This window comes from Clinocottus analis, unplaced genomic scaffold (assembly GCF_023055335.1).
Source record: "Clinocottus analis isolate CAN_PGR_092001 unplaced genomic scaffold, fCliAna1.0.p SCAF_47, whole genome shotgun sequence".
Lineage (NCBI taxonomy): Eukaryota > Metazoa > Chordata > Actinopteri > Perciformes > Cottidae > Clinocottus > Clinocottus analis.
This window is the reverse complement of record NW_027176204.1, coordinates 490,016-516,360: the sequence shown is the minus strand read 5'-3', so window position 1 is coordinate 516,360 and position 26,345 is coordinate 490,016. Positions and strand designations below refer to the sequence as shown.

At 49.5% G+C, this 26,345-nt stretch overlaps 1 protein-coding gene across 2 annotated transcripts; it reads right to left on the bottom strand.

The window, feature by feature from the left end:
- homer2 (homer scaffold protein 2) lies at window positions 1-26,324 on the bottom strand. Of its 2 annotated transcripts, none has more exons than XM_068599430.1 (9): window positions 26,071-26,324; window positions 18,832-18,988; window positions 7,678-7,809; window positions 7,388-7,480; window positions 6,899-7,038; window positions 5,509-5,665; window positions 5,035-5,145; window positions 4,378-4,458; window positions 1-1,892 (listed from the first exon to the last, which is right to left on the bottom strand). In XM_068599430.1, coding segments are annotated over exons 1-9 (1,062 nt in total). In that variant the 5' UTR covers window positions 26,073-26,324; the 3' UTR covers window positions 1-1,703. The 2 variants fall into 2 exon arrangements, with proteins under 2 accessions (XP_068455531.1, XP_068455530.1); XM_068599429.1 differs by lacking the exon at window positions 26,071-26,324 and adding an exon at window positions 25,484-25,959.
- Window positions 26,325-26,345: the final 21 nt, after the last annotated feature.

The following is a 26,345-nucleotide window of genomic DNA, read 5'->3' as shown; positions in this document are numbered from 1 at the left end:
TTGTAATTAAACTAGATTTTAACAATTGTCAGTTCTATTGTACAATATTGAACAGGAGTCACAAAAGTGCACATGAGGCATTGGTTTTGAAAGAAAGGTTCATACTTTGTGTTCCAGGTTCAGGAGACAGTGGGTCAGAGAAGCAAAAGCAAAATGCAAAATGTCCCTTTGTAGATCAAAACAGTGATGAAAAAATATAGACTTATGACATCATCGGTTCCCCGTCAATATGCCACAACACACGCCTTTGATTTCAAATGGTTCCAAGAAGGACTTCCCCAAAAGCAGCTGCAAACAATCCCTCAGTTCTTATAAAACCCCCCAATCCTGACAGTTTGGTATATTTAAATATATCATCGCACATCTAAAGACATTTACTTGGTTTGTTCTAGAAACACTAATTGCAAAGAGGCACCAAAAATAAATAAATATGTAAAACGGAAAACCAAGAATCGTGACGGTGCCAAACCGGCCGTCATCAGTGAAGTTCACGTTCACATTGTTCACCACGAGCAGCACCAAGCCCCGCCCACAAACCACCACCAAACCCCGCCCACAAACCACCACCAAGCCCTGCCCACAAACCACCACCAAGCCCTGCCCACAAACCACCACCAAGCCCCGCCCACAAACCACCACCAGGACAGAAACTGGAAGAAGTTCATCAACGGCCTCGGAGACATTTTGTTCTACACATGGACAAAAACACTATTGCGCACACAAAGTCCTCTGAACACTACACTCACGGGGGAAAGAGGGGACCCATTATTATTATGGGATGTTTCTGAAGGAGCACTTACTGAAACAGAGCTGATGGCTTCCTGCTTTTGTGCAAACACCATTTCCGTCCGTTGAGTTTGTCGCCACAGAAACACGTTTACATGTTCGACTGTTCGTCAGATTCACCGTGACGTCCAGGTGATTCACCTGGACGTCACGGTGATTCACCTGGACGTCACGGTGAATCACCTGGACGTCACGGTGAATCACCTGGACGTCACGGTGAATCACCTGGACGTCACGGTGATTCACCTGGACGTCACGGTGAATCACCTGGACGTCACGGTGATTCACCTGGACGTCACGGTGAATCACCTGGACGTCACGGTGATTCACCTGGACGTGAATCTCCTTGCCAGGTCGGTCTGGACTCACCTGGAGGCACTTTGTGTCATGGCCGTCTGTCATGTATGTGCATATGATCCAATGAGTACAAACTGTCTTCTGACACCTGAGATAGACGAGAGGCAACGCCTGGAACAATATTTCATCTCTAATTGTCTGAGGGGGAGACAAGTATTAACACCAATTATTACGAGAGCGATGCTGATCGTTCTTCACTTAGCCCTTTAAGTCCTCTCTTCTACTCTCAGCGGCCTGTAAAGCGCTGCTGCAGGCTGCCAAACAAAACGACTGAATCTAAGAACCCACCACCAGCTTTTTAAAGCCGCCCCCCTCAACACAAACAGATAAATAAAGTTGTGACTCTTGATGTAGTCTCACAAAGCCAGCGCACAAAATGGAGCCATTTGGTGGCTCATGCCGGCCTCTTTCTCACGTGGTAGTGTTGATTAGAAACCAAAGCTGAAGTGTCTGAGTGGACGTCACCTTGGGGAGTAGGTGCCGCATAGTTTCTGCCCTGAAGACACTGTAGTGAACCCCTGGTACCGACCTCTGACCCATTCAGCTCAGTCACTCTTTCCTCAGTTATCAACACCCAGCTTGGAGAGCCCCTGCCTGAACTCATGCAGCTCGTCTATCTTTCCATCCAGCATATCCATGAACTTCTTCAGCTCGCCCTTCATGTTGCCCTGCTTCTGTTGACTGTCTTGTATGTCCAGCTGAAGACCCTCGATGCTGCCCTCCAGGTCCTTGTTCCTCGTCTCAGCAGTCTGTGGACGGATATTAAGGAAAAACAAAACAATAGTTGCATTACAGCAGCTGGTGGACAAGGGGAAATCAGATTCATGTTTTCAAAGAGATGTCAGATGGTTTGATCTTTTGGCTGCATTTTAGCCGGGAAGCTAAACCAAAGATGAACCTTTTTACAGCTTTTACATTTCATTTCATTTAGCTGAGGCTTTTATCCAAAGAGACTTATAAGTGCATTCAACCGTGAGAACAAAGTCAGAACAACAACAATCAAGAACAATTTCTTCAGTAAAGTCAAACTACAAAGTGCTGTCAGTAAGAGCATCTAAGTGCTACTGAAGTGCTGCTAATACGCAAGCTTCCTTATTCAAGGTGGAGTCTAAAACATGTGTTTTTAGTTTGCGATGGAAGATGTAGACACTCCCTGCTGTCCTGATGTCAACGGGGAGCTGGCTCCACCATCGAGGAGCTGGCTCCACCATCGAGGAGCTGGCTCCACCAACGAGCAGCTGGCTCCACCAACGAGCAGCTGGCTCCACCAACGAGCAGCTGGCTCCACCAACGAGCAGCTGGCTCCACCAACGAGCAGCTGGCTCCACCAACGAGCAGCTGGCTCCACCAACGAGCAGCTGGCTCCACCAACGAGCAGCTGGCTCCACCAACGAGCAGCTGGCTCCACCAACGAGCAGCTGGCTCCACCAACGAGGAGCTGGCTCCACCAACGAGGAGCTGGCTCCACCAACGAGGAGCTGGCTCCACCAACGAGCAGCTGGCTCCACCAACGAGCAGCTGGCTCCACCAACGAGCAGCTGGCTCCACCAACGAGCAGCTGGCTCCACCAACGAGCAGCTGGCTCCACCAACGAGCAGCTGGCTCCACCAACGAGCAGCTGGCTCCACCAACGAGCAGCTGGCTCCACCAACGAGCAGCTGGCTCCACCAACGAGGAGCTGGCTCCACCAACGAGGAGCTGGTTCCACCAACGAGCAGCTGGTTCCACCAACGAGGAGCTGGCTCCACCAACGAGGAGCTGGCTCCACCATCGAGGAGCTGGCTCCACCATCGAGGAGCTGGCTCCACCAACGAGGAGCTGGCTCCACCAACGAGGAGCTGGCTCCACCAACGAGGAGCTGGCTCCACCAACGAGGAGCTGGCTCCACCAACGAGGAGCTGGCTCCACCAACGAGGAGCTGGCTCCACCAACGAGGAGCTGGCTCCACCAACGAGGAGCTGGCTCCACCAACGAGGAGCTGGCTCCACCAACGAGGAGCTGGCTCCACCAACGAGGAGCTGGTTCCACCAACGAGGAGCTGGTTCCACCAATGAGGAGCAGGAATCAGACGTTCAGCTACTATCAGAAATGGGACTAAAGCAGTTTGACTCCTCTGCACGGGGCAGCAAGTGTTCAGACTGGCAGGAGACATGATTGACACATTAAAGCCAAAGATGCCCTTGAAGGGAGGGTTTGGAGTAGGAGCTAAATGGGTGTTGCAGACATGCGCCTGCATGTCTCCTGAAACCTGACCTCATGGGCGTCGTCTTTAAATAGAGGCGCCATGACCACATGCAGAGGGAAAGGAAGTGGATTCTTTTTTAAATGTTAAGAACTAAAATCACAGAATAAAAACGGACACCTGAGCAGGTTCACTTCACCCATTCATTTTCATCTGAGTGAACTGTGGCTGCGTTTTCATTTTCTCCTGCACACATTGAGGTATTCCAGGAATCCCGTCTGCTTGGTTTGGTGGCGGCTGGATAAACCGTTGTCGCTGTCCTTCATCCAGCTGGCCGTGGCGCAAACAAACCAGGCGGTGGAGCTTTGTGAAGCTCAGGACCTTCAGGCACACTGTTGCTTTCACTCTCCTCCCGGCTGGAAACCCAACACATGCACAACAGCTCGGACGGTTACATCCTGCTGGAGTCGCTCTGAACAGGCGAGATGCAGCGTACAGTCACTCACTTCTGGTTTCACAGAAAGTCTCTTATTACTCAATAAGGAACGAGACTTGCCGAACAGGCTTTGTTACGAGGAAGACGGGAGGTGATGCGTGAATCTTTATTGTTTTTGGCAACAGCAGATGCTCACACCCAACAACACACACACACACACACACACACACACACACACACACACACACACACACACACACACACACACACACACACACACACACACACACACACACACACACACACACACACACACACACGCCACCGGGTCATTAAAGCTCTCCATCGGCAAAACAAAGGAACCCTTTTCAAAGGAGGAACAATGAACCTTCATTAGTAGGTACCTTAACCACAGTGTGTGTTCGTAGACACGTGATGGAAATGTTGTGTCACCAGCCCTCAGGCAGAACATGGTGAAGAGGAACTCTCCTCTTTCCGCCTGAGCGCTGCTCACGCCTCACAGCCTCTGTAACCTCGCTGTGGCAGACGTCCTCCAGCCTCATGCTCTGCTGGACGTGGCCACAGACACAAGTGTTTCCTGGAGCTTTGAACGTACCTGCAGCTTTGCAGTGATGCTCTCGCACTCGGCCATGAGCTGAGGGATGATCTCCGCCTGCTTCCTCAGGTTCTCCAGCTCCTGGGAAACAGAGACAGAAACCAACAAAACGGCATCATGTTGATTAACTACGTCCTTTTCTTAAGAATGAAATAACTTAAAAGAAGCCAAACCTTTCAAATGTTCAAGACATTGTTCAATATTTTGGGAGACTCATTTTGGATTTCTCACAGAGCTTGATGTGAATATTGAGAGCATCTTGCATCAGTCTGTTGTTTCTCTAGATGCTAAGCTAAGCATCTTCCAGCTTCAGCTTCACATGTCCTACAGAGCGTGGCATCGAACTCTCAGCAAGAATAAAGAACAAGTTAACTTGAAACTAATATGTTTGGAGGTGTTAATTGGAGGAGTTGAGCGAATGCATCTCTAGACGGGTGAGTGTTACGCAGCGAAGGATCTGGATCAGAGATCTGGATCAGAGGATATGGACCAGAGATCTGGACCAGAGATCTGGATCAGAGATCTGGACCAGAGATCTGGATCAGTGTGACTATTCTCACATCGGATGTTAAGTGTACTAAAGCAGAACTGATGACATAAACTCCTTCAAGATGATCTGCCTCCGGGGTAAAGTCTGGACTCTCCAGACTTGCTCACCTGTTCCTTCTCCTGCAGCTCCGCCTGCAGCTGCTGCACTCGGACGGACAGTTGGGAGTTTTTCTGTTTCTCCTGATCGGCTTCGTTACACTGAGCTTCTAGTTCTGCAATCTGCAAAAACGACAGAAAACAACGTAGACAACGGCTCATCAATACACATTCACACTTTGTTTACCTAAAATATTTGTAAATTTGAAGAATCCTAAATATGCTGCATCTTAAAAGCGATGTCTTGAAAATAGAGTGAATGTATGAATGCAGCACTTTATGAAGCCCACATAACGCTCTTCATAGTGGATGCCGGTGCAGGAAACAACTCATCCAATGTCTTGTACTTTGCTCACTCAGGTTATCAAAGAAACTCAAGATCTGCAGGTGGTTGGCTCCATCTGTCTGGTTCGATTCATTCAGTCTAGCGTTTAGTTCAACGGTGTTTCTGGCGCCAGCAGCATCACTGTGTTCACTCTGCGTTACCTTTTCCCTGAGCGTGTCGCTCTCTTCCTTGCAGGCTCCCAGTTGTTTCTTCCAGCTCTCCACATTAGCAGAGGACTCCTGCAGCGCGTCCACCAGCCTGGCGTTATTCTCTCTTAAGGTCTGCAGCTCCGTTTCCCACTTCTTGGCGTTGGTGTTGCTGTCAGACGGAGAGAGATCCAGGAGGAGCGTTATTAATGGAGGGACAGTGTCGACGGGTTAGAGCTGCAATGCCGGGGCTCGTGCCACCGACACGCGACAAAACCCTTCAGTCGTGTTCAATGAGACCTGATGTACACAACGCTGCCAGGAGACGTTTCAATCATAAAGTAATGAGTGGGAGAGTCTCAAAAGGGCTGACGAGCTGCTGACAAGCTCCAACATACAGTTTGTCTTTTCTTATCAAGCAATCAGGTCCAAGAGGTCGAGATGTATATTTAGCATCACTGTCCCTTCCTTATGCACGGCTGCTTTCACGTGTGCTGCTCGCCATCAGAAGCAGACAGACTCACACCGCCGCGTTCTGCCGTCCATTCCCAGAAAACTCAAACTCAACCTGAAGGCCTGGTGAAGGAAGAGAAGAGGCCGACAAAGCAAACGGTGGACAAACTGTTCGACAACCAGCTGGAGACGTTTGAAAGAGGCACGTGAGCCTGATGACCTGGTTTTAAAGGAATGTTCTCCCTCAAAGTTGTGTTGAGAATCAGTGTTTTGACACACAATAAAGCTTTATTTGTTCTTTCACTTTGCTAAGATGTTTCCTGGAAAGAGCTGGTACTTCATTAAGAGGCTCGAGTTCAGTTCTTCCGACCAGCTTTCTGTTCACTTTCATGGTCCTGTAACTACTCTTCTGTGGATGTATGATTGTGTTTCACTTGCTTGGTAAATACAGCATCACCTCCTCATGCTCACGTAATACTTGTTTTCTTGTGTGAGGAAAGTCTGAAGTTGTAATTCCTCTTTAAATAAAATGTTTATGAGCCTTTCATCCCATCTGGCTCCTGATGTCATGTTGGTTGTGTTACTTTCCAGTGAAACTAAATGTATGTACTGTAGTTTCAGTGGACTCACAAGCCTTCAGGTCATTCTAATCCCATCTGGTGTTTCATGCAATTAGTGATTTATACACTCAGCATCTGGATGATAAAGCCATATAACAGAACGGTGGAGAGGAGCAGCTCCACTTAGATTAGAGATGATTGTGGAGCCCTTCGGGGCCATGACATCATCGCGGAGCAATAAAATAGATGGCGAGCGTTAGAGCACAGCTCGGCGCGGAGATGAACACAAGATAAACTAGAAGAACCAACAGGAGCAGCCAGGGAGTGTGAATCCGTGACGTGAGGATCGCTCCTCCATCAGGTTCTCCAGCTGTGCCTGGAGGAACCCTCACCTCTGCTCTACTGCACTCTTGAGATGCTCGTTCTCCGTCTGCAGCACAGCGGCCTCCGGACCCACGTGAGAGATTTTCTCATCGTCGGTTCCATTGATGCTGGACGCCTGGTTGGTTGTCGGCGTCTCTCGTCCAGACTCCTGTTGAGGGGCAGAGGGTTCACTATGTTACCTTCATGCTTTAGTTTCTCTCCCTGAGGCTTTCTAAACGTTCTGATGGCCTAAAATCCACAAACGTGTCTCATAACTGGTGGAAAAGGTCCTGGGCTTCTTTTGGTGAAGCGCTGTGATCAGGTGGACATGTCAGCTGACAGCAGAGACATGAAGCACATATTCATTTCACTATTTGAATACTTGATCATACCAGGAGCTTTTTCTAAAACACAGAATCAGAAACAACATTTTTCCAGTGTTACCAGTTTTCTCTCTGTCGAGGACAACGTTGCCAGTGGAGAAGCACAACAACAACAACAACAGAGGTGTCGTTTACCTGCGAGTGATTGCTCAATGTCTCCGCCTTGTCTTGAGACTTGTCCCTCGCCAGCTTTGCTGCTTCTTTTACCTCCTGGAACTTCTCAGAAAACTGCAAGTTTGAGAGACGTGAAAGAGCTGAATACAAAATGAAAAGCAGCTCTGAGACATGTCGGCGCTCACGGACACAGGTATCTAGTGACGGACCCTGAAATACTTCATTTCCCCAGCTGGCATCTCAATAACAACAGTTCAGTTTCAGGCCAGTCCATCAGTGGACGGAGAGTCGGATGGACCGGCTCCTCTCACCTTGGCCAGCTGCTGCTCTGAAGCGAAGCCCAGGCCGAACACCGTGTTGGCCCTGCTGTCGGCCCACTGGCCGAACTTCTGCGACGTCTTGGTGAACGTCATGTTGGGCGTGATGGTGCTGTTGATAATCACCTGTTGGGACACATAACGCATCATTAACTTGGAGATCATTACACAGAATTGCATCATGGGTCTCCGGTCCATCTGACGGCTCCGTCCCCGTCACAGGTTCCTGCTGTTGGGTTGTGAGATTGTTCCAGACGTAATAGAGTTCTGGCATCGTGCCCTCTCGTAGCTCCATCCACACGCAGTACATCTGGACTCTGAAGTCTTTCCAGCCGTTGGTACATGTTTGGGTGTTATTTCCCGTTTAACTGTAAACGGACGGCAGTTACATGTTGTTTTGTTTACAAAGCACTTCAGTTGAGCGGTAAAAACCGTCTGATCTCCCCGTCACCCGCGCATCGTCAATCCTTCTTGCTCGTACCGGTGCCCCGTATTTAAACTATCACAATAAAACACACATTACCACAATAAAATACACACCTGTGACTAATGGCTGCTACAACTACAATTGGTATATTTATCTGTTATTTTTTAAAGGATCCACTTCATGAATACAGAATGATTCCTGTTCATCTTTGAGAACCTCTCTACAATACAGAGCTATGTTGAATACAAAGTCCTGCAGCTGATGCTGGAAGGAGAACCTCAGAGTCTAAATCAAAGCAACCATCTTCAGCCGACCAGCTCTGCACTCTTTCTATGTTCCAGCATGAATCCTGCAGTTTCACATCCAGTTAGACTTGTTGAGGTGGAAAGCCTTTAACACACCAGCATCTCAAGTCTGAGATGAAAAATAACTACCTCCACACAAATACACTTTGCTCTACCTAAACGCTAACTCGGATTTGCTTGCAAATACTCGATATGAGAATACAGTGATGGACGGACTGAGCAGAGGTGGCCCACTAACCTAAGCAGCACATTCAGTGTGTGTCGCTGCAGCACTCGTTCACCTGTCGTGCAGTAAATCAGCTGGTGGAAAATATCTGCTGCATTTCTAAAATTGGAACCAATGGCGAGCCAGCGACAGCAGAAACCCAGAGATTCCCAAAGAGATTCCCCCAAATTGTTTTCTGCAACACTGTCGCTGTAAACCCGTCTCATGAAGACGTGAACAGGAGACGTGAACACAAGCAGCTTCATCCTTCTGTGCACAAACCAACACCTCCAGAGACACGACAACTAAAAGAGCGCACATGCAAATTACCCCGACAATTAAGAAGCAACAGCAGACAGTTTAATCACAGCGCAGCCTTGTTTCATAGCAACATGGCTCTGATCGCAGGACTCCGGCTGACAGACTGGTGTCCTTTTCGACGCCCCCACCGTCTCCATCTTTCAGTGACTGAGGTTAAAAGACTTCACCCTGCATCACTACTGGACACAGACACCCAGAACGCAGAGAACAGACTGAGGACGCCAGCAGGGAGGCCATGCAGACGTCTGACCCACCAGAGCGACTCACGGTCCTGAGAGAAACACAACTGCACCCACACAGAAAACACACAGTGTCATACACTGCACCCACACAGAAAACACACACACAGTGTCATACACTGCACCCACACAGAAAACACACACACAGTGTCATACACTGCACCCACACAGAAAACACACACACAGTGTCATCCACTGCACCCACACAGAAAACACAGTGTCATCCACTGCACCCACACAGAAAACACAGTGTCATACACTGCACCCACACAGTGTCATACACTGCACCCACACAGAAAACACACACTGCACCCACACAGAAAACACAGTGTCATACACTGCACCCACACAGAAAACACACACACAGTGTCATACACTGCACCCACACAGAAAACACACACACAGTGTCATACACTGCACCCACACAGAAAACACAGTGTCATACACTGCACCCACACAGAAAACACACACACAGTGTCATACACTGCACCCACACAGAAAACACACACACAGTGTCATACACTGCACCCACACAGAAAACACAGTGTCATACACTGCACCCACACAGTGTCATACACTGCACCCACACAGAAAACACACACAGTGTCATCCACTGCACCCACACAGAAAACACACACACACAGTGTCATACACTGCACCCACACAGAAAACACACACACAGTGTCATACACTGCACCCACACAGAAAACACACACACAGTGTCATACACTGCACCCACACAGAAAACACACACACAGTGTCATCCACTGCACCCACACAGAAAACACACACACACACAGTGTCATACACTGCACCCACACAGAAAACACACAGTGTCATACACTGCACCCACACAGAAAACACCCACACAGTGTCATACACTGCACCCACACAGAAAACACCCACACAGTGTCATACACTGCACCCACACAGAAAACACCCACACAGTGTCATACACTGCACCCACACAGAAAACACCCACACAGTGTCATACACTGCACCCACACAGAAAACACACACACAGTGTCATACACTGCACCCGTACAGAAAACACACACACAGTGTCATACACTGCACCCACACAGAAAACACACACACAGTGTCATACACTGCACCCACACAGAAAACACACACACAGTGTCATACACTGCACCCACACAGAAAACACACACACACAGTGTCATACACTGCACCCAGTGTCATCCACTGCTCCCACACAGAAAACACACACACACACAGTGTCATACACTGCACCCACACAGAAAACACACACACACAGTGTCATACACTGCACCCACACAGAAAACACACAGTGTCATACACTGCAGCCACACAGAAAACAAACACACACACACACACACACACACACACACACAGTGTCATACACTGCAGCCACACAGAAAACACACACACACACACACTGCACCAATTACAGTCAGGTTTTATTCCCACATCAGAGCTTTAAGTGGCAAAAAGCCAAGGTGCTGTAATCTGATATGAAGACCATTAATCCAGAGGAGTCAAAGCATATGAAGAGCATTGATCCAGAGGAGTCAAAGCATATGAAGAGCATTGATCCAGAGGAGTCAAAGCATATGAAGACCATTAATCCAGAGGAGTCAAAGCATATGAAGAGCATTGATCCAGTAGAGTCAAAGCATATAAAGGGCATTGATCCAGAGGAGTCAAAGCATATGAAGGGCATTGATCCAGAGGAGTCAAAGCATATGAAGAGCATTGATCCAGAGGAGTCAAAGCATATGAAGGGCATTGATCCAGAGGAGTCAAAGCATATGAAGAGCATTGATCCAGAGGAGTCAAAGCATATGAAGGGCATTGATCCAGAGGAGTCAAAGCATATGAAGAGCATTGATCCAGAGGAGTCAAAGCATATGCAGACCATTGATCCAGAGGAGTCAAAGCATATGAAGGGCATTAATCCAGAGGAGTCAAAGCATATGAAGAGCATTAATCCAGAGGAGTCAAAGCATATGAAGGGCATTGATCCAGAGGAGTCAAAGCATATGAAGGGCATTAATCAAGAGGAGTCAAAGCATATGAAGAGCATTGATCCAGAGGAGTCAAAGCATATGAAGACCATTAATCCAGAGGAGTCAAAGCATATGAAGAGCATTGATCCCGTACAGTCAAAGCATATAAAGGGCATTGATCCAGAGGAGTCAAAGCATATGAAGGGCATTGATCCAGAGGAGTCAAAGCATATGAAGAGCATTGATCCAGAGGAGTCAAAGCATATAAAGGGCATTGATCCAGAGGAGTCAAAGCATATGAAGAGCATTGATCCAGAGGAGTCAAAGCATATGAAGGGCATTAATCCAGAGGAGTCAAAGCATATGAAGAGCATTAATCCAGAGGAGTCAAAGCATATGAAGGGCATTGATCCAGAGGAGTCAAAGCATATGAAGAGCATTAATCCAGAGGAGTCAAAGCATATGAAGGGCATTGATCCAGAGGAGTCAAAGCATATGAAGGGCATTAATCCAGAGGAGTCAAAGCATATGAAGGGCATTAATCCAGAGGAGTCATCAAAGCAGAGGTTCATTTATCCTGAAAGGAACCGTGAATATTGAACTGAGCTCAAAGAGTTTAGCTCTGATGAAACTTTATTGATCACTCAGAGGAAACCCAGAAGGTAACACAACCTTTCATATGCGATAAGACTCAAGACTGTAAGACTCAAAATACATCGTTTCCTTTTGAAAACATGGACGACTTTGAGGGTCTTCATCAATTTATCAAGATATCAATCAGCCATGAGAGTTCATCTCCAGGGAGATGAACTCTCATGGCTGATTGATATCTTGGTTCCCAAGATATCAATCAGCCATGATTGATATCTCTCATGGCTGATTGATATCTTGGTTCCCAAGATATCAATAATTTCTTCTTCAAACGTTACACATTACATTGACTTCAACATATCGCACAAGCCTCATGTATAACTCCTCTGCAAACAGATTATTGATCCTGTATTGATCCTGTATTATGTATAACTCATCTTTAAACAGATTATTGATCCTGTATTATGTATAACTCATCTGCAAACAGATTATTGATCCTGTATTATGTATAACTCATCTGCAAACAGATTATTGATCCTGTATTATGTATAACTCATCTGCAAACAGATTATTGATCCTGTATTATGTATAACTAATCTTTAAACAGATTATTGATCCTGTATTGATCCTGTATTATGTATAACTCATCTTTAAACAGATTATTGATCCTGTATTATGTATAACTCCTCTTTAAACAGACTATTGGTCCTGTATTATGTGTAACTCCTCTGCAAACAGACTATTGATCCTGTATTAGTATGAACACCTCCAGAAGCGTTGGTAGAAACACATCAACATACTCGACTCATCATTGCAAGTTAAACACAGACTACCTGCGTGTCTCGGTGACGGCATGCCGTCATGGATGAGTGGACAATGTGAGCAAGAGAGTGAGTGGGAGGGTGAGAAAGAGGGAGGCAGAGCGGAGTGACGCTGGCAGCTGAGCCGCTGGAGGATCAAGTGGCACAGAGCGAATGGGGGAGGATCAGTGAGGACATAGGAGACAGCTAGGAGGACACAAGAGAAGGCAGGAGGACATAGGAGACAGCTAGGAGGACACAAGAGAAGGCAGGAGGACATAGGAGACAGCTAGGAGGACAGAGGAGACAGCTAGGAGGACACAAGAGAAGGCAGGAGGACATAGGAGACAGCTAGGAGGACACAAGAGAAGGCAGGAGGACATAGGAGACAGCTAGGAGGACAGAGGAGACAGCTAGGAGGACACAAGAGAAGGCAGGAGGACATAGGAGACAGCTAGGAGGACACAAGAGAAGGCAGGAGGACATAGGAGAAGGCAGGAGGACAGAGGAGACAGCTAGGAGGACAGAGGAGAAGGCAGGAGGACAGAGGAGACAGCTAGGAGGACATAGGAGACAGCTAGGAGGACACAAGAGAAGGCAGGAGGACATAGGAGAAGGCAGGAGGACAGAGGAGACAGCTAGGAGGACACAAGAGAAGGCAGGAGGACATAGGAGACAGCTAGGAGGACACAAGAGAAGGCAGGAGGACATAGGAGAAGGCAGGAGGACAGAGGAGACAGGTAGGAGAACATAGGAGAAGGCAGGAGGACATAGGAGACAGCTAGGAGGACAGAGGAGACAGCTAGGAGGACACAAGAGAAGGCAGGAGGACATAGGAGACAGCTAGGAGGACAGAGGAGACAGCTAGGAGGACACAAGAGAAGGCAGGAGGACATAGGAGACAGCTAGGAGGACAGAGGAGACAGCTAGGAGGACACAAGAGAAGGCAGGAGGACATAGGAGACAGCTAGGAGGACAGAGGAGACAGCTAGGAGGACACAAGAGAAGGCAGGAGGACATAGGAGACAGCTAGGAGGACAGAGGAGACAGCTAGGAGGACACAAGAGAAGGCAGGAGGACATAGGAGACAGCTAGGAGGACAGAGGAGACAGCTAGGAGGACAGAGGAGAAGGCAGGAGGACAGAGGAGACAGCTAGGAGGACATAGGAGACAGCTAGGAGGACACAAGAGAAGGCAGGAGGACATAGGAGAAGGCAGGAGGACAGAGGAGACAGCTAGGAGGACACAAGAGAAGGCAGGAGGACATAGGAGAAGGCAGGAGGACAGAGGAGACAGCTAGGAGGACATAGGAGAAGGCAGGAGGACAGAGGAGACAGCTAGGAGGACACAAGAGAAGGCAGGAGGACATAGGAGACAGCTAGGAGGACACAAGAGAAGGCAGGAGGACAGAGGAGAAGGCAGGAGGACACAAGAGAAGGCAGGAGGACATAGGAGACAGCTAGGAGGACACAAGAGAAGGCAGGAGGACATAGGAGAAGGCAGGAGGACAGAGGAGAAGGCAGGAGGACAGAGGAGACAGCTAGGAGGACACAAGAGAAGGCAGGAGGACAGAGGAGAAGGCAGGAGGACAGAGGAGACAGCAAGGAGGACAGAGGAGACAGCTAGGAGGACACAAGAGAAGGCAGGAGGACAGAGGAGACGGCAGGAGGACAGAGGAGAAGGCAGGAGGACACAAGAGAAGGCAGGAGGACATAGAAGGCAGGAGGACAGAGGAGACAGCTAGGAGGACACAAGAGAAGGCAGGAGGACATAGGAGAAGGCAGGAGGACACAAGAGAAGGCAAGAGGACACAAGAGAAGGCAGGAGGACAGAGGAGACAGCTAGGAGGACACAAGAGAAGGCAGGAGGACAGAGGAGACAGCTAGGAGGACACAAGAGAAGGCAGGAGGACAGAGGAGACAGCTAGGAGGACATAGGAGAAGGCAGGAGGACAGAGGAGACAGCTAGGAGGACAGAGGAGACAGCCTGGAGGACATAGGAGACAGCTAGGAAGACATAGGAGAAGGCAGGAGGACAGAGGAGACAGCTAGGAGGACATAGGAGACAGCCTGGAGGACATAGGAGACAGCTAGGAAGACATAGGAGGAGCCTGGGGGAGGATTATGTGTCTGTGGAGAGCACAGAACCTGCAAAGTCAGCCAAAAAGGAGAGGGGAAGCGCTTTGATCACTAGTCGAGCAGCGAGGGACTCGTCATGCTGCAGGAAGAGGACTCTCTCTCCAGAGAGCGCCGGCCCTTTAAAGAAAGATGAACCCACGTGACGGCACATCTTATAACACGGGTTTTGTCTACAAACTCAAATGTGATCCTCTGACATGTTCCTGTTCTTTGGTGTTCATAACATCTCACTGCTCGTCTCACTCGTTTGACAGAAGCAGTGGGTGAGGTGAACGAGTGGCACAAAGCTTCATGAAGACATATCAACCATAACGGTGGACAGGTGGACTGGCAGCGCCGGTGGAAGGAAACGGGAGACGAGGACCACGTGTCCTCTCATCACATTGCTCATCAAGCGGAGGTGTGATGAGATGACGTGAAATATTAAATGCTTCTGTGCGTCTGCCAACCGCTTTGAATGACTTGATGCATTTCACCTCATCATACCTTCAGGAAAACAAGCTGCTCCCTGCAGCCGTGACGCAGGCTCAGTCCTGAGGGAGCTGAACTCATCAGTCAGGCCATGGAGACCTTCCAGAGAAGGCTCCTGTGACCTGAAGGCTCCTGTGACCTCAAGGCTCCTGTGACCTCAAGGCTCCTGTGACCTCAAGGCTCCTGTGACCTCAAGGCTCCTGTGACCTCAAGGCTCCTGTGACCTCAAGGCTCCTGTGACCTCAAGGCTCCTGTGACCTCAAGGCTCCTGTGACCTCAAGGCTCCTGTGACCTCAAGGCTCCTGTGACCTCAAGGCTCCTGTGACCTCAAGGCTCCTGTGACCTCAAGGCTCCTGTGACCTCAAGGCTCTTCATACACTGAAGGTTACTCACTCACATACAATGGAGGAGCGAGCCTTTGCTTAGTGGGAGCCTAATGTCAAAGTTAGAAATGATTTTTTTGTATTATTAAAGCTCTGAAATTGTATAAAACGTGGAATAAAGTGTGGAACAAAGTATACATATGTATATGTTAATGTTGCACGGTATACCGTTACTAACAAAGTACAGCGCTACCCGCACGTTAAAAACAATACGATTTTGCATATTTTAAGTATCGGTACGTTCTGAAAATAGCGCTTCTTTAAAGCTGCTCCTCTCTCTCTCATGCTGCATGCAGAGAGAGCATGGAGACAGAGCTCAGGGGGGCGGGGCTTAAGGCTCCGGCTCACTCACACGCCGCCGCCGCCGCAGCAGCACTCTCTGACCAGAGGAAACATGGCTGGAGCTCAGGAGCTCTTGCCGACCGTCCTCTGCTTGTAGAACAAAAAGAGGCCAGGAGTGTAATCAGCAGATACTTTGGAGACAGTGCAGCCTTGAGGGAAAGCCCACTGACACCGACAGACCCGTCTGTTAACCTGCTGTAAAGCAACACAAAGGAGGCAACACGTCAAACTTGGCCAAGCAGCTTTCAAGCAGCCCAAACTTTTAAAAGAGTTTAACGAACGTGAGCAAATGTAATTAATAACATGAAAAACCCCGAGCTCACCCACATGCAGCCACGAGGAGCATGAGCCGAGTTTGACTACAGGCGTCTATGATCATGAGGTCAGAACGCACAAAGGTGTCCCAAATGAAACACAACTGATGCAACATGGTGACATGCTGCTGGAGCCTGAGGGTGCATCTTGAGATAATTAGTTCAAGATTATTAATAAGTGCATTTTTCAATAAAGGGGAGAAATTACCCTTTAATTATGTGTCAATCTTTAATGTACCCATATGATAGCTTTAGGGTTTTTTCAAATCGGTATCGTGATATTAATGGCAGGTATCGTATCAAAGCCATAATGTTGGTGTCGTGACAGCCCTAGTATATGTACATATGTTACTCCATGCGGCGGCTCAGGCTATCCCTGCATGCGGCGGCTCAGGCTATCCCTGCATGCAGCGGCTCAGGCTATCCCTGCATGCGGCGGCTCAAGCTATCCCTGCATGCAGCGGCTCAGGCTATCCCTGCATGCGGCGGCTCAGGCTATCCCTGCATGCAGCGGCTCAGGCTATCCCTGCATGCGGCGGCTCAAGCTATCCCTGCATGCGGCGGCTCAAGCTATCCCTGCATGCGGCGGCTCAAGCTATCCCTGCATGCAGCGGCTCAGGCTATCCCTGCATGCAGCGGCTCAGGCTATCCCTGCATGCGGCGGCTCAGACTATCCATGCATGCGGCGGCTCAGACTATCCCTGCATGCGGCGGCTCAGACTATCCCTGCATGCGGCGGCTCAGACTATCCCTGCATGCGGCGGCTCAGGCTATCCCTGCAGGCGGCGGCTCAGACTATCCCTGCATGCGGCGGCTCAGGCTATCCCTGCATGCGGTGGCTCAGGCTATCCCTGCATGCGGCGGCTCAGACTATGCATGCAGACACTGGATCCCTGCAGCCAGAGTTCAGAACACTCACTGCCTCTGACGTTCATCTGACTCAACAGTTCCTGCTTTGGGTCACTGTCCTCATACCAACATCCCTCTAGTTATAGCAGCATATTTAATACATGTTCAACTGCTAAGCTCTCACACAGCTGATGCACGCGCGAACACACACACACACACACACACACACACACACACACACACACACACACACACACACACACACACACACACACACTTCTGATTTTATGAATTGAACCTTTTTCTTCATCATATGAATATTACTTGATGCTTTGGTCAGATTGGTCTGACAGCACTGAGCGTGTTGAAGCAACATGGCGGCTGAGAGGACGAGCAGAGAGAAGACTGCTGGCCTTGATACACAAACATGTACACATGCGTACAACAGAAACACATCCTGCTTTCTCAGAAGACATTTCTTTAGTCGTGAGAGACCTGAAGCAGCTTTCCAGATATTTTATATTTTAACTCATTTTGACTCAACAATGCTATGCAGGAATAGAGAAATAATACTTCTTATTTATATTAAAGAATAATGTGTACAGGAAAATGTTTGCTGTGAAAATGCTCTACATTCACATGTAGCCTTCACATGCACCCTTTTCTTCACATGCACCCTTTCCTTCACATGCACCCTTTCCTTCACATGCACCCTTTCCTTCACATGCACCCTTCACATGTAGCCTTCACATGCATCCTTTCCTTCACATGCACCCTTCACATGTAGCCTTCACATGCATCCTTCCCTTCACATGCATCCTTCCCTTCACATGCATCCTTTCCTTCACATGCACCCTTTCCTTCACATGCACCCTTTCCTTCACATGCACCCTTTCCTTCACATGCACCCTTCACTTCACATGCACCCTTCACTTCACATGCACCCTTCACATGCATCCTTTCCTTCACATGCACCCTTCACATGCATCCTTTCCTTCACATGCATCCTTCCATGTTGGTTGTAATCCCAACACTGAACCACCTCCCCAAACAGAGCGGTGTGAAAAGTGGCTGTGCAGGTAATGTGAAAGGTGGCAGGTGTGCAGAGGGACGCCGTCATGACGCTCCGGTTCTCACACACGGCCAGGTATCTGATTGCCATGGAAACACATAATCTCCTGTTTGAGGTGTGAATGTGTCTGCTCCCAGGGTTTAATCTCAACATCCTTCTCTTGTGAAGAACCATCACACTGCGGGAGATGGGCTGAACGCTCACGCGCATGCTGCGGGGCCGCGGGGCACGCGGGGCAGGGGCACGCGGGGCGGGGGGCGGGAGGCGGGGCGCCGGGGGGCGGGGCACGCGGGAGGGGGGGGGGGGGGGGCGGGGCACTAGTTTAAATCGTAGCAGAAGTAAAGCCCAAGACAAGGTGTTGCGTCATCCAGACTTTCAGCATCTTTCCTCTCGGCTGCTGATGGACATGAAGAGTTTGATCTCATGTGAATCAACAGTTTCATTATTTTATATCTATGCTTAAATATTAGATCATGAGGGAAGCCCTTGAATTAAATCAACATCATCTTAAGAGTCAGAGTTTGGAGGGACAACAGGAAGCTATGGACGACCACCCAGAACATACTAAACGGTGAACAGGTTGCTGCAGATGTAAATTTATCCACTTTTTAAATCGCATTCTGTCTCTGATTGCTCCTCGTCAGCCTCCTGAGAGCAGTTAAATGTACACACACACACACACACACACACACACACACACCTTGGATCCGTCCACGCTGATGATGCGGTAGCTGTTGCGCGTGCTGTCGTAGAAATAGGACACGGTGACGGCCTGCTTGCTGGCAGGAACCCAGTTCTTCTTGGTCGTTGGGTCAATCTGGAAGACATGAGCCCTGGTGGTGTAGATGGGCTGCTCCCTAGAGGACAGAGGACAGAGGACAGAGGAGAGAGGACAGAGGACAGAGGACAGTATGAGGGACAGACCACTGCTGCAGGATCCACAACTTGCATCTTATGCAAGAGACACTGCTGTGTTTCCAGAGGCAGACAGAAGTTTACTGCAAACCAACACAACCTGCCTTCACTAACACACAGTGTGTGTGTGTGAGACTGTGCACTGCTGTGTGTGTGTGTGCGCACTGCTTTGTGTGTGTGTGCACTGCTGTGTGTGTGTGTGCACTGCTGTGTATGCGTGTGCACTGCTGTGTGTGTGCGCACTGCTGTGTGCGCGTGTGCACTGCTGTGTGTGCATGCGCACTGCTGTGTGCGCGTGTGCACTGCTGTGTGCGCGTGTGCACTGCTGTGTGTGTGCGCACTGCTGTGTATGCGTGCGCACTGCTGTGTATGCGTGCGCACTGCTGTGTATGCGTGCGCACTGCTGTGTGTGCGTGCGCACTGCTGTGTGTGCGTGCGCACTGCTGTGTGTGTGTGTGTGTGTGCGCTCACATCTATCGGAGAATGAAACATTTCCTCGTGCACCAAATACATTCCAGACAATCGTCTACTCAACAAGTCAAAAGAGAGAAGCGTCTCTCGTCTGCTGAATGAAAAGAGGAAAACCAACAAACATCTCAGTAAAGTCAGAACGGTTTGTCTGACACACACAGACACACACAGACACACACAGCTCTCACACGTTAGAGAATGTAAAGAATTTGCTGTGTTACTCTTCTTGCTCTACTGGTTCTAACCTCATCCGACAGCATTTCTAGAAGGTTGCAGTGCAGCTGGTGGACCAACAACAGTGTGATCTTGTCTCTGCTGCAAGGGAAGGAACATTTAAACGGTTTCAAACGCTGCTGCTCCTCACGATGACAACGTCCAGCAGAGGGTCTCACTAGTGGTAATGAGGTGGAGTGGCTGGATGAGAGAGTGAAGACCGTGTGGAGACGCATGGGAGGAACTCATCCTGCTGATGTCAAACTGTGAAAGTGTCTTCCAGAAGTTCCCTGAGCATCTCGTCTTCATAGCTGCTGCTGTGTCTCCTCCGTGTGCCTTCTTACACGTTAGTGCTTCGTCCCGCCATCTTCTGCACATCCACTCGGCCCAATAACTTCAGAATATCTTCTTCCTGTTCTTCTCCGCGGGTCTCAGTGTTCACGCCATAAACCGTCCAGCGGAAGCTTCGCGGCGTCTCGCTGCGTGCAGGAAGCGAGCGTTCGGTTCAGGTTCATGAGGTCTGAACGTGTTTCTTGGTGTTGTCTTTGTCCTCGCGGTGCATTTCTGTCTTTTAGGTCTTTAACCCCGTCAAGTATTGAATAGAAGGACAACGATGAGTGACTGCATGTGAAGGAATCTAACATGTGAGGGTCCAACAGAGTCACTATATGTGTGTTAAACAATATTAAAGTCACGTATGACCTCTGCACATGCCCACTCCCCCTGCATGGCTGCCATTTACCTTAAGACATGAAGGGTTCAGTTGAATGTTGAAGGTAGTTGAAGTGGACACAGACACACTGCTTGGTGCAGCAGAAAGAGAGAATCATTCAAGCAGGGCAAAAACATTATAAATATTACATGTTTTAAAGAGCACAGGGATAAAAACAGCTTAAATAAAAACCACTTGAGAGCATGTTCTTAAAAAGTCACATCAAATTATTCTTCAAAAACAAAAAGCTGCTAAAGCTATGTGCAGGATTAGCTCACGTCCTGCAGGCTACGTGTCATTAACGGGTCCAGACCGAAGCTGAGCAGCAGCCGACCGAAGAGCAACGTCACGTCGGCATCGCGGTGACGACGCTCAGTGGAGATCATGTGCAGCGATAATCACGAGCTAATAAAGCTTTGACTTTCATTGGGATTATGCTTCTCACAGAAAGGAAAGCCTAATAAATTCACTGTCCTTTTTAAGCCTAATCTCAATTTTCATCTGCTTTGGGAACACAAACCCATTACACACATCACTGTTGTGGCTCTTCGTGCACACAGACACACACGCTGACCTTTTGAAGAGAAGAGAAAGGCCAGCGCTGAACACATGCACGCACTCACACAACTGCTGGAATCCAGTGATCTGCTTCTCTCAGATAAAACGCATTAGTTGATTGATTTAACGGGATTAAACATTAAAAGACATTTGTGACTTTGTGACCGCTGGAGGTTTTCTCTCGGTGACTGTCGGGTGCCCTGTCCCATCTGCTGCTTTAAATAATTTACAGGTGTGTGTGTCGATGCCTCCATACACCTTCGCACCCGCAGAATGAATTCAGACCAAGCAGCTGATCCTTGAGGCCGATGTCAGACTCTACAAATATTTAACATCCAATTTACACACAGGAATGCATTTGGACACCCAACAACTGCCGTTTCATTCCTGAGGAAGAAAAGGCTGAACGTCTTCATGACGATACCTTTGAGTGGTGCACCACGAGTCCTTTCATTGACACACCTGTGATTTACAGACAGGAGTGCAGAGAGGGGTAATCCAGCTTAAAGAGGACAGGTGATGCAGGAGAGAGAGAGAGAATACCAGCTTTCCTCCAGGACTACCAGCTGGATGCTTGTGTTCTCGTTGCTGCCCTGCTGCAGATGCACCGCTCAGCTGGGTTTGTTGTGTTGTTGAGGAAACGGCCTCCTGCAGACTCCAGAGGGTGAGGATTCAGTCCGGAGTCTCCGCACGAGCTCCCCATCGATCTCCTCTGCTGTCCGGACTGGAGTGACGCATGTCAGCGGTCTCCCAAGTCTTTCAGAGGCAGAAAAGGAGGAATGTGAAAAGCATCCGGGCCCGAGCTGCACAGAGCGGGTCACATTGAGCACTGAGCTCCAGTAACCAGGTCAGCGAGGTTCACCTGGACTCCAGGAGGCCGCGAGACAGAAGAGCTCAGAGCGGGCCGAGAGAACCGTGACGGCACTACTTCCTGTTTCATCTCCTCAGTCACACAAAGCCAGTTTGTCTTGACAGCAACTCAAGGGCAGTAGCTTCATTTCCATCTCGTCAAAGTTTAGGTGACGGACAGAGAGCCTTTCAAAGGGACAACACTGAACACAGTTAGTTGACTGACTGATCAGTGAGCAACATGTTGAACATCTTGAGGTATTTTACAGACAACAAGACGTTCATCTGATCTTAAAGTCTCGCGTTCCTCTGAATATTGACTAACAGGTAAAACAACGCAAAGACAAAATGATGTTGTGTTGTAGTACACAGTAAAGATGAATGAAAAGTACTTTATTAATCCTTGGAGATTAATAAAGTACTTTTCATTCATTCATTCAAAGTAGTCATGGCAGTATTACTGTGATCCTGGTGTTTTGTAGTACACAGTAAAGAGTACAGCTCATTAAACTCAGAGACAGAACTGCATTATGGGATGCAGAGCCCCTCATGAGCGCTCAGAGGAACAGGAAGTCTCCACAGAGGAAGCAGATGGCCTCCAAGACCCGAACCATCTGGTGAAGAGCCGACCAATCAGCAGCCAGCATGTCCCCTTAACTTCCTGTGATTCCTACCGGTGACGCCGCCACCTGCACCTCTCCTGCAGCGGCGCCGCTAACTGCACCTCTCCTGCAGCGGCGCCGCTAACTGCACCTCTCCTGCAGCGGCGCCGCTACCTGCACCTCTCCTGCAGCGGCGCCGCTACCTGCACCTCTCCTGCAGCGGCGCCGCTACCTGCACCTCTCCTGCAGCGGCGCCGCTACCTGCACCTCTCCTGCAGCGGCGCCGCTACCTGCACCTCTCCTGCAGCGGCGCCGCTACCTGCACCTCTCCTGCAGCGGCGCCGCTACCTGCACCTCTCCTGCAGCGGCGCCGCTACCTGCACCTCTCCTACAGCGGCGCCGCTACCTGCACCTCTCCTGCAGCGCCGCTACCTGCATCTCTCCTGCAGCGGCGCCGCTACCTGCACCTCTCCTGCAGCGGCGCCGCTACCTGCACCTCTCCTGCAGCGGCGCCGCTACCTGCACCTCTCCTGCAGCGGCGCCGCTACCTGCACCTCTCCTGCAGCGGCGCCGCTACCTGCACCTCTCCTGCAGCGGCGCCGCTACCTGCACCTCCCCTGCAGCGGCGCTGCTACCTGCATCTCTCCTGCAGCGCTGCTACCTGCACCTCTCCTGCAGCGGCGCTGCTACCTGCACCTCCCCTGCAGCGGCGCTGCTACCTGCACCTCTCCTGCAGCGCCGCTACCTGCACCTCTCCTGCAGCGCCGCTACCTGCATCTCTCCTGCAGCAGCGCCGCTACCTGCATCTCTCCTGCAGCGCCGCTACCTGCACCTCTCCTGCAGCAGCGCCGCTACCTGCACCTCTCCTGCAGCAGCGCCGCTACCTGCACCTCTCCTGCAGCGCCGCTACCTGCACCTCTCCTGCAGCAGCGCCGCTACCTGCACCTCTCCTGCAGCAGCGCCGCTACCTGCACCTCTCCTGCAGCAGCGCCGCTACCTGCACCTCTCCTGCAGCGCCGCTACCTGCACCTCTCCTGCAGCGCCGCTACCTGCACCTCTCCTGCAGCGCCGCTACCTGCACCTCTCCTGCAGCGCCGCTACCTGCACCTCTCCTGCAGCGCCGCTACCTGCATGTCTCCTGCAGCAGCGCCGCTACCTGCATCTCTCCTGCAGCAGCGCCGCTACCTGCACCTCTCCTGCAGCGGCGCCACTACCTGCAACCACTGAACCTCCGACCAGGTTCAGTGCACTTCCTGCTCCGGCAGCCAAGAGGCCGCCACCTCGTCACAGGTCACACTGATCAATGAGCGTTAAGCCTCGAGCCGTCACTCTCTGGCCGGCGGCAGATTACAGAGATCCTGCGCTCCCCGCGTGGCTTATATGAGGAGACAACACGCTGGAGGCTTCGCCGTCTGAAGGACTTCTCATGAGGAGCTTCCAGGCAATCTGAGACTCAGCAGGAAGCTGGGGACTGAACTCAGGATCACTCTTCTGTCATCAGCATTTCATCCAGCAACATAAACCACATACAGTCGATTTATTGGGCTCGCTGCACACATACAACACTGATCCATATTCACAAACCATGTGGAGATGATATGATCAATAACATGTGTCAAGGTCAACAGGACACTGGTGAGAAAGGAAGAGAGATACGGAGGCTGATAACATGCTGTCCAACTCAGAGTTAATCTGTAACTCCATTCAGGACCAAAGAGCCAAGAATACTATCTTTATTATCACACACACACACACACACACACACACACACACACACACACACACACACACACACACACACACCTTCTGTTTTAATAAATGTAGAGCTGTATGGTTGAGAAGCTTTTCAATGTTGAGAATGTGTTGCTTTCCTTTTTTAATGGAGGAGCGTTGTTAAAGATGAAAAGATAAAAACAACTAACAGATAATTAAACTGATTGTTAGTTGATGTGGAAATGATTAGTTAACTTTGTAACCTGACAAATGAAATGATAACAGTGTCTTAATTGTTGAAGTGATTTATGAACCAGCATTCTCAACATCTCCAGAGTTAGTGGCCTTCAGACGACAAGCCCTGCAGGCGTTTGTGACGGCCCCCCAGGTCTGGAGGTGTAAAGTCCCTGCGAAGTGATCCTGCTGGTATGAACGCAGAGACAGTCTGACGTCACTTCCTGTCCGCTGGGACGCCTCCTCACGGCTCCATCCAGCCGGTTTGACCAGGACGACAAACTCCTGATGAGCTGGTTTCTTCTCTGGATTAACAACCTCTGAGCATTAATGCTGCTTATTATTCACATCTAACCTGTTTTTATTTGTTTTACCAGAAAGGTTCCTACTGTCGCCAATAGAAGCAGATATAAAGTTTACATAAATTACGAAGAGGTTTGATTCTGAAATACATAGATGACACTGCGCTGATATTATTGTGACGTCCAAGTCAAATAACAAGCAAAAAGTAAGTAATCAAGAAATAAATCATAATACAAATCTGCAATATATTTAGATGTGAAGTGAGCTCGTGATTGCATAACTATGGCATCGAGCCACAGCCACCACCACAGCAGACTACGAAGGCAAAATAATGCACTGTAAACCACACACACACACACACACACACACACACACACACACACACACAGTATTCAAAGGGGAACTACACCTGTCCACCAAAACGTTCTGCTATAATAAATAAGACCACAATTAGAAATATTTCACACACGAAATAAAACTTAAATCACACAGATCGCGAAGAGCAGATGAAGTCAGCTCTTAAATTACCAGCGTTGGCTGATAATCCCGCTGCATGAGTGAACTGGATCTCCTCTCTCGGTGTTCCCAACAAGCCGGATCAGCTGTGTGCTACTACACATGATGACCAACCGATGCATTCAGAGCTTTACAGGCAAACCACACAGTTACTTGTAGACATGTTGGGTCGCATTGCCGCACACACACACACACACACACACATCGTGACAGTCCGTGCGGTGCCATGAGCAGCGCTCTGAAGGGCAGCGCGCTGCGTTACTCACCCCATGGCGCGGACTTGAGGAACAACTCCTTTAAAGAAATATGCTGTTGGCTGCGGCGCTGAGAGGAAACTGTTGTGTTTCAAAGCGCAGTCAAAGTCCGCCGACGAGTATCGGTCCAAAGAGTCCACGAGATCCAACAAGTCCACCGAGAGACAGCTGAAATATGAGAGCACTTCTCCGCAAACTCGTCTCTCTCTCTCTCTCTCTCTCTCTCTCTCTCTCTCTCTCTCTCTCTCTCTCTCTCTCATATATAAGGAAGTTTTTTTCTTTCGGCTGGTTGGGTTTGCTCTTCAGGTATGCGACATAAAACGCACGTCTGAATGGCAGTTCCTGGCCGCTCGTCGCTGGTGAATTAAGTTACAAATGAGAGTTTCTGTCTCCCCGACGGGCTCTCCTGTGAAAGGAAAGGGCAGCAGCAGCGACACGGAGCGGCGTCACCTGCTCGCGCTCCGGCCTGACACCCACACGTTGAACCGGCGCTGTGCGGTTTCACTCCAAGCACGAAACCACGAATTCATTTAAACCGACAATGAATTAACATGCCGTCAAAAAAGAACCAACAACGACGCTGAGTCAAGGGAACTTACATGTTCTAGGGACGACGATGTATTTTCAGCAGTTGGCACTTTCTCCTCAATTAAGCGGTGTGACGTTCACGGTGGACGCTAATTTAAATTAGCTCATTAACGTCTCCATGTCAAAATATAGATATTATATACAAAATATGTATTAATATGTATGAAATACTTCGTGTTTAGGCCAAGAGACTTCACGCGGCTTGACACTGACCGTTGGTCCTGTTTCTAACTCGCAGGCGACAGCTATCGATCAATCACTGGCAGGTGCGCAGCGCGCGACCGGA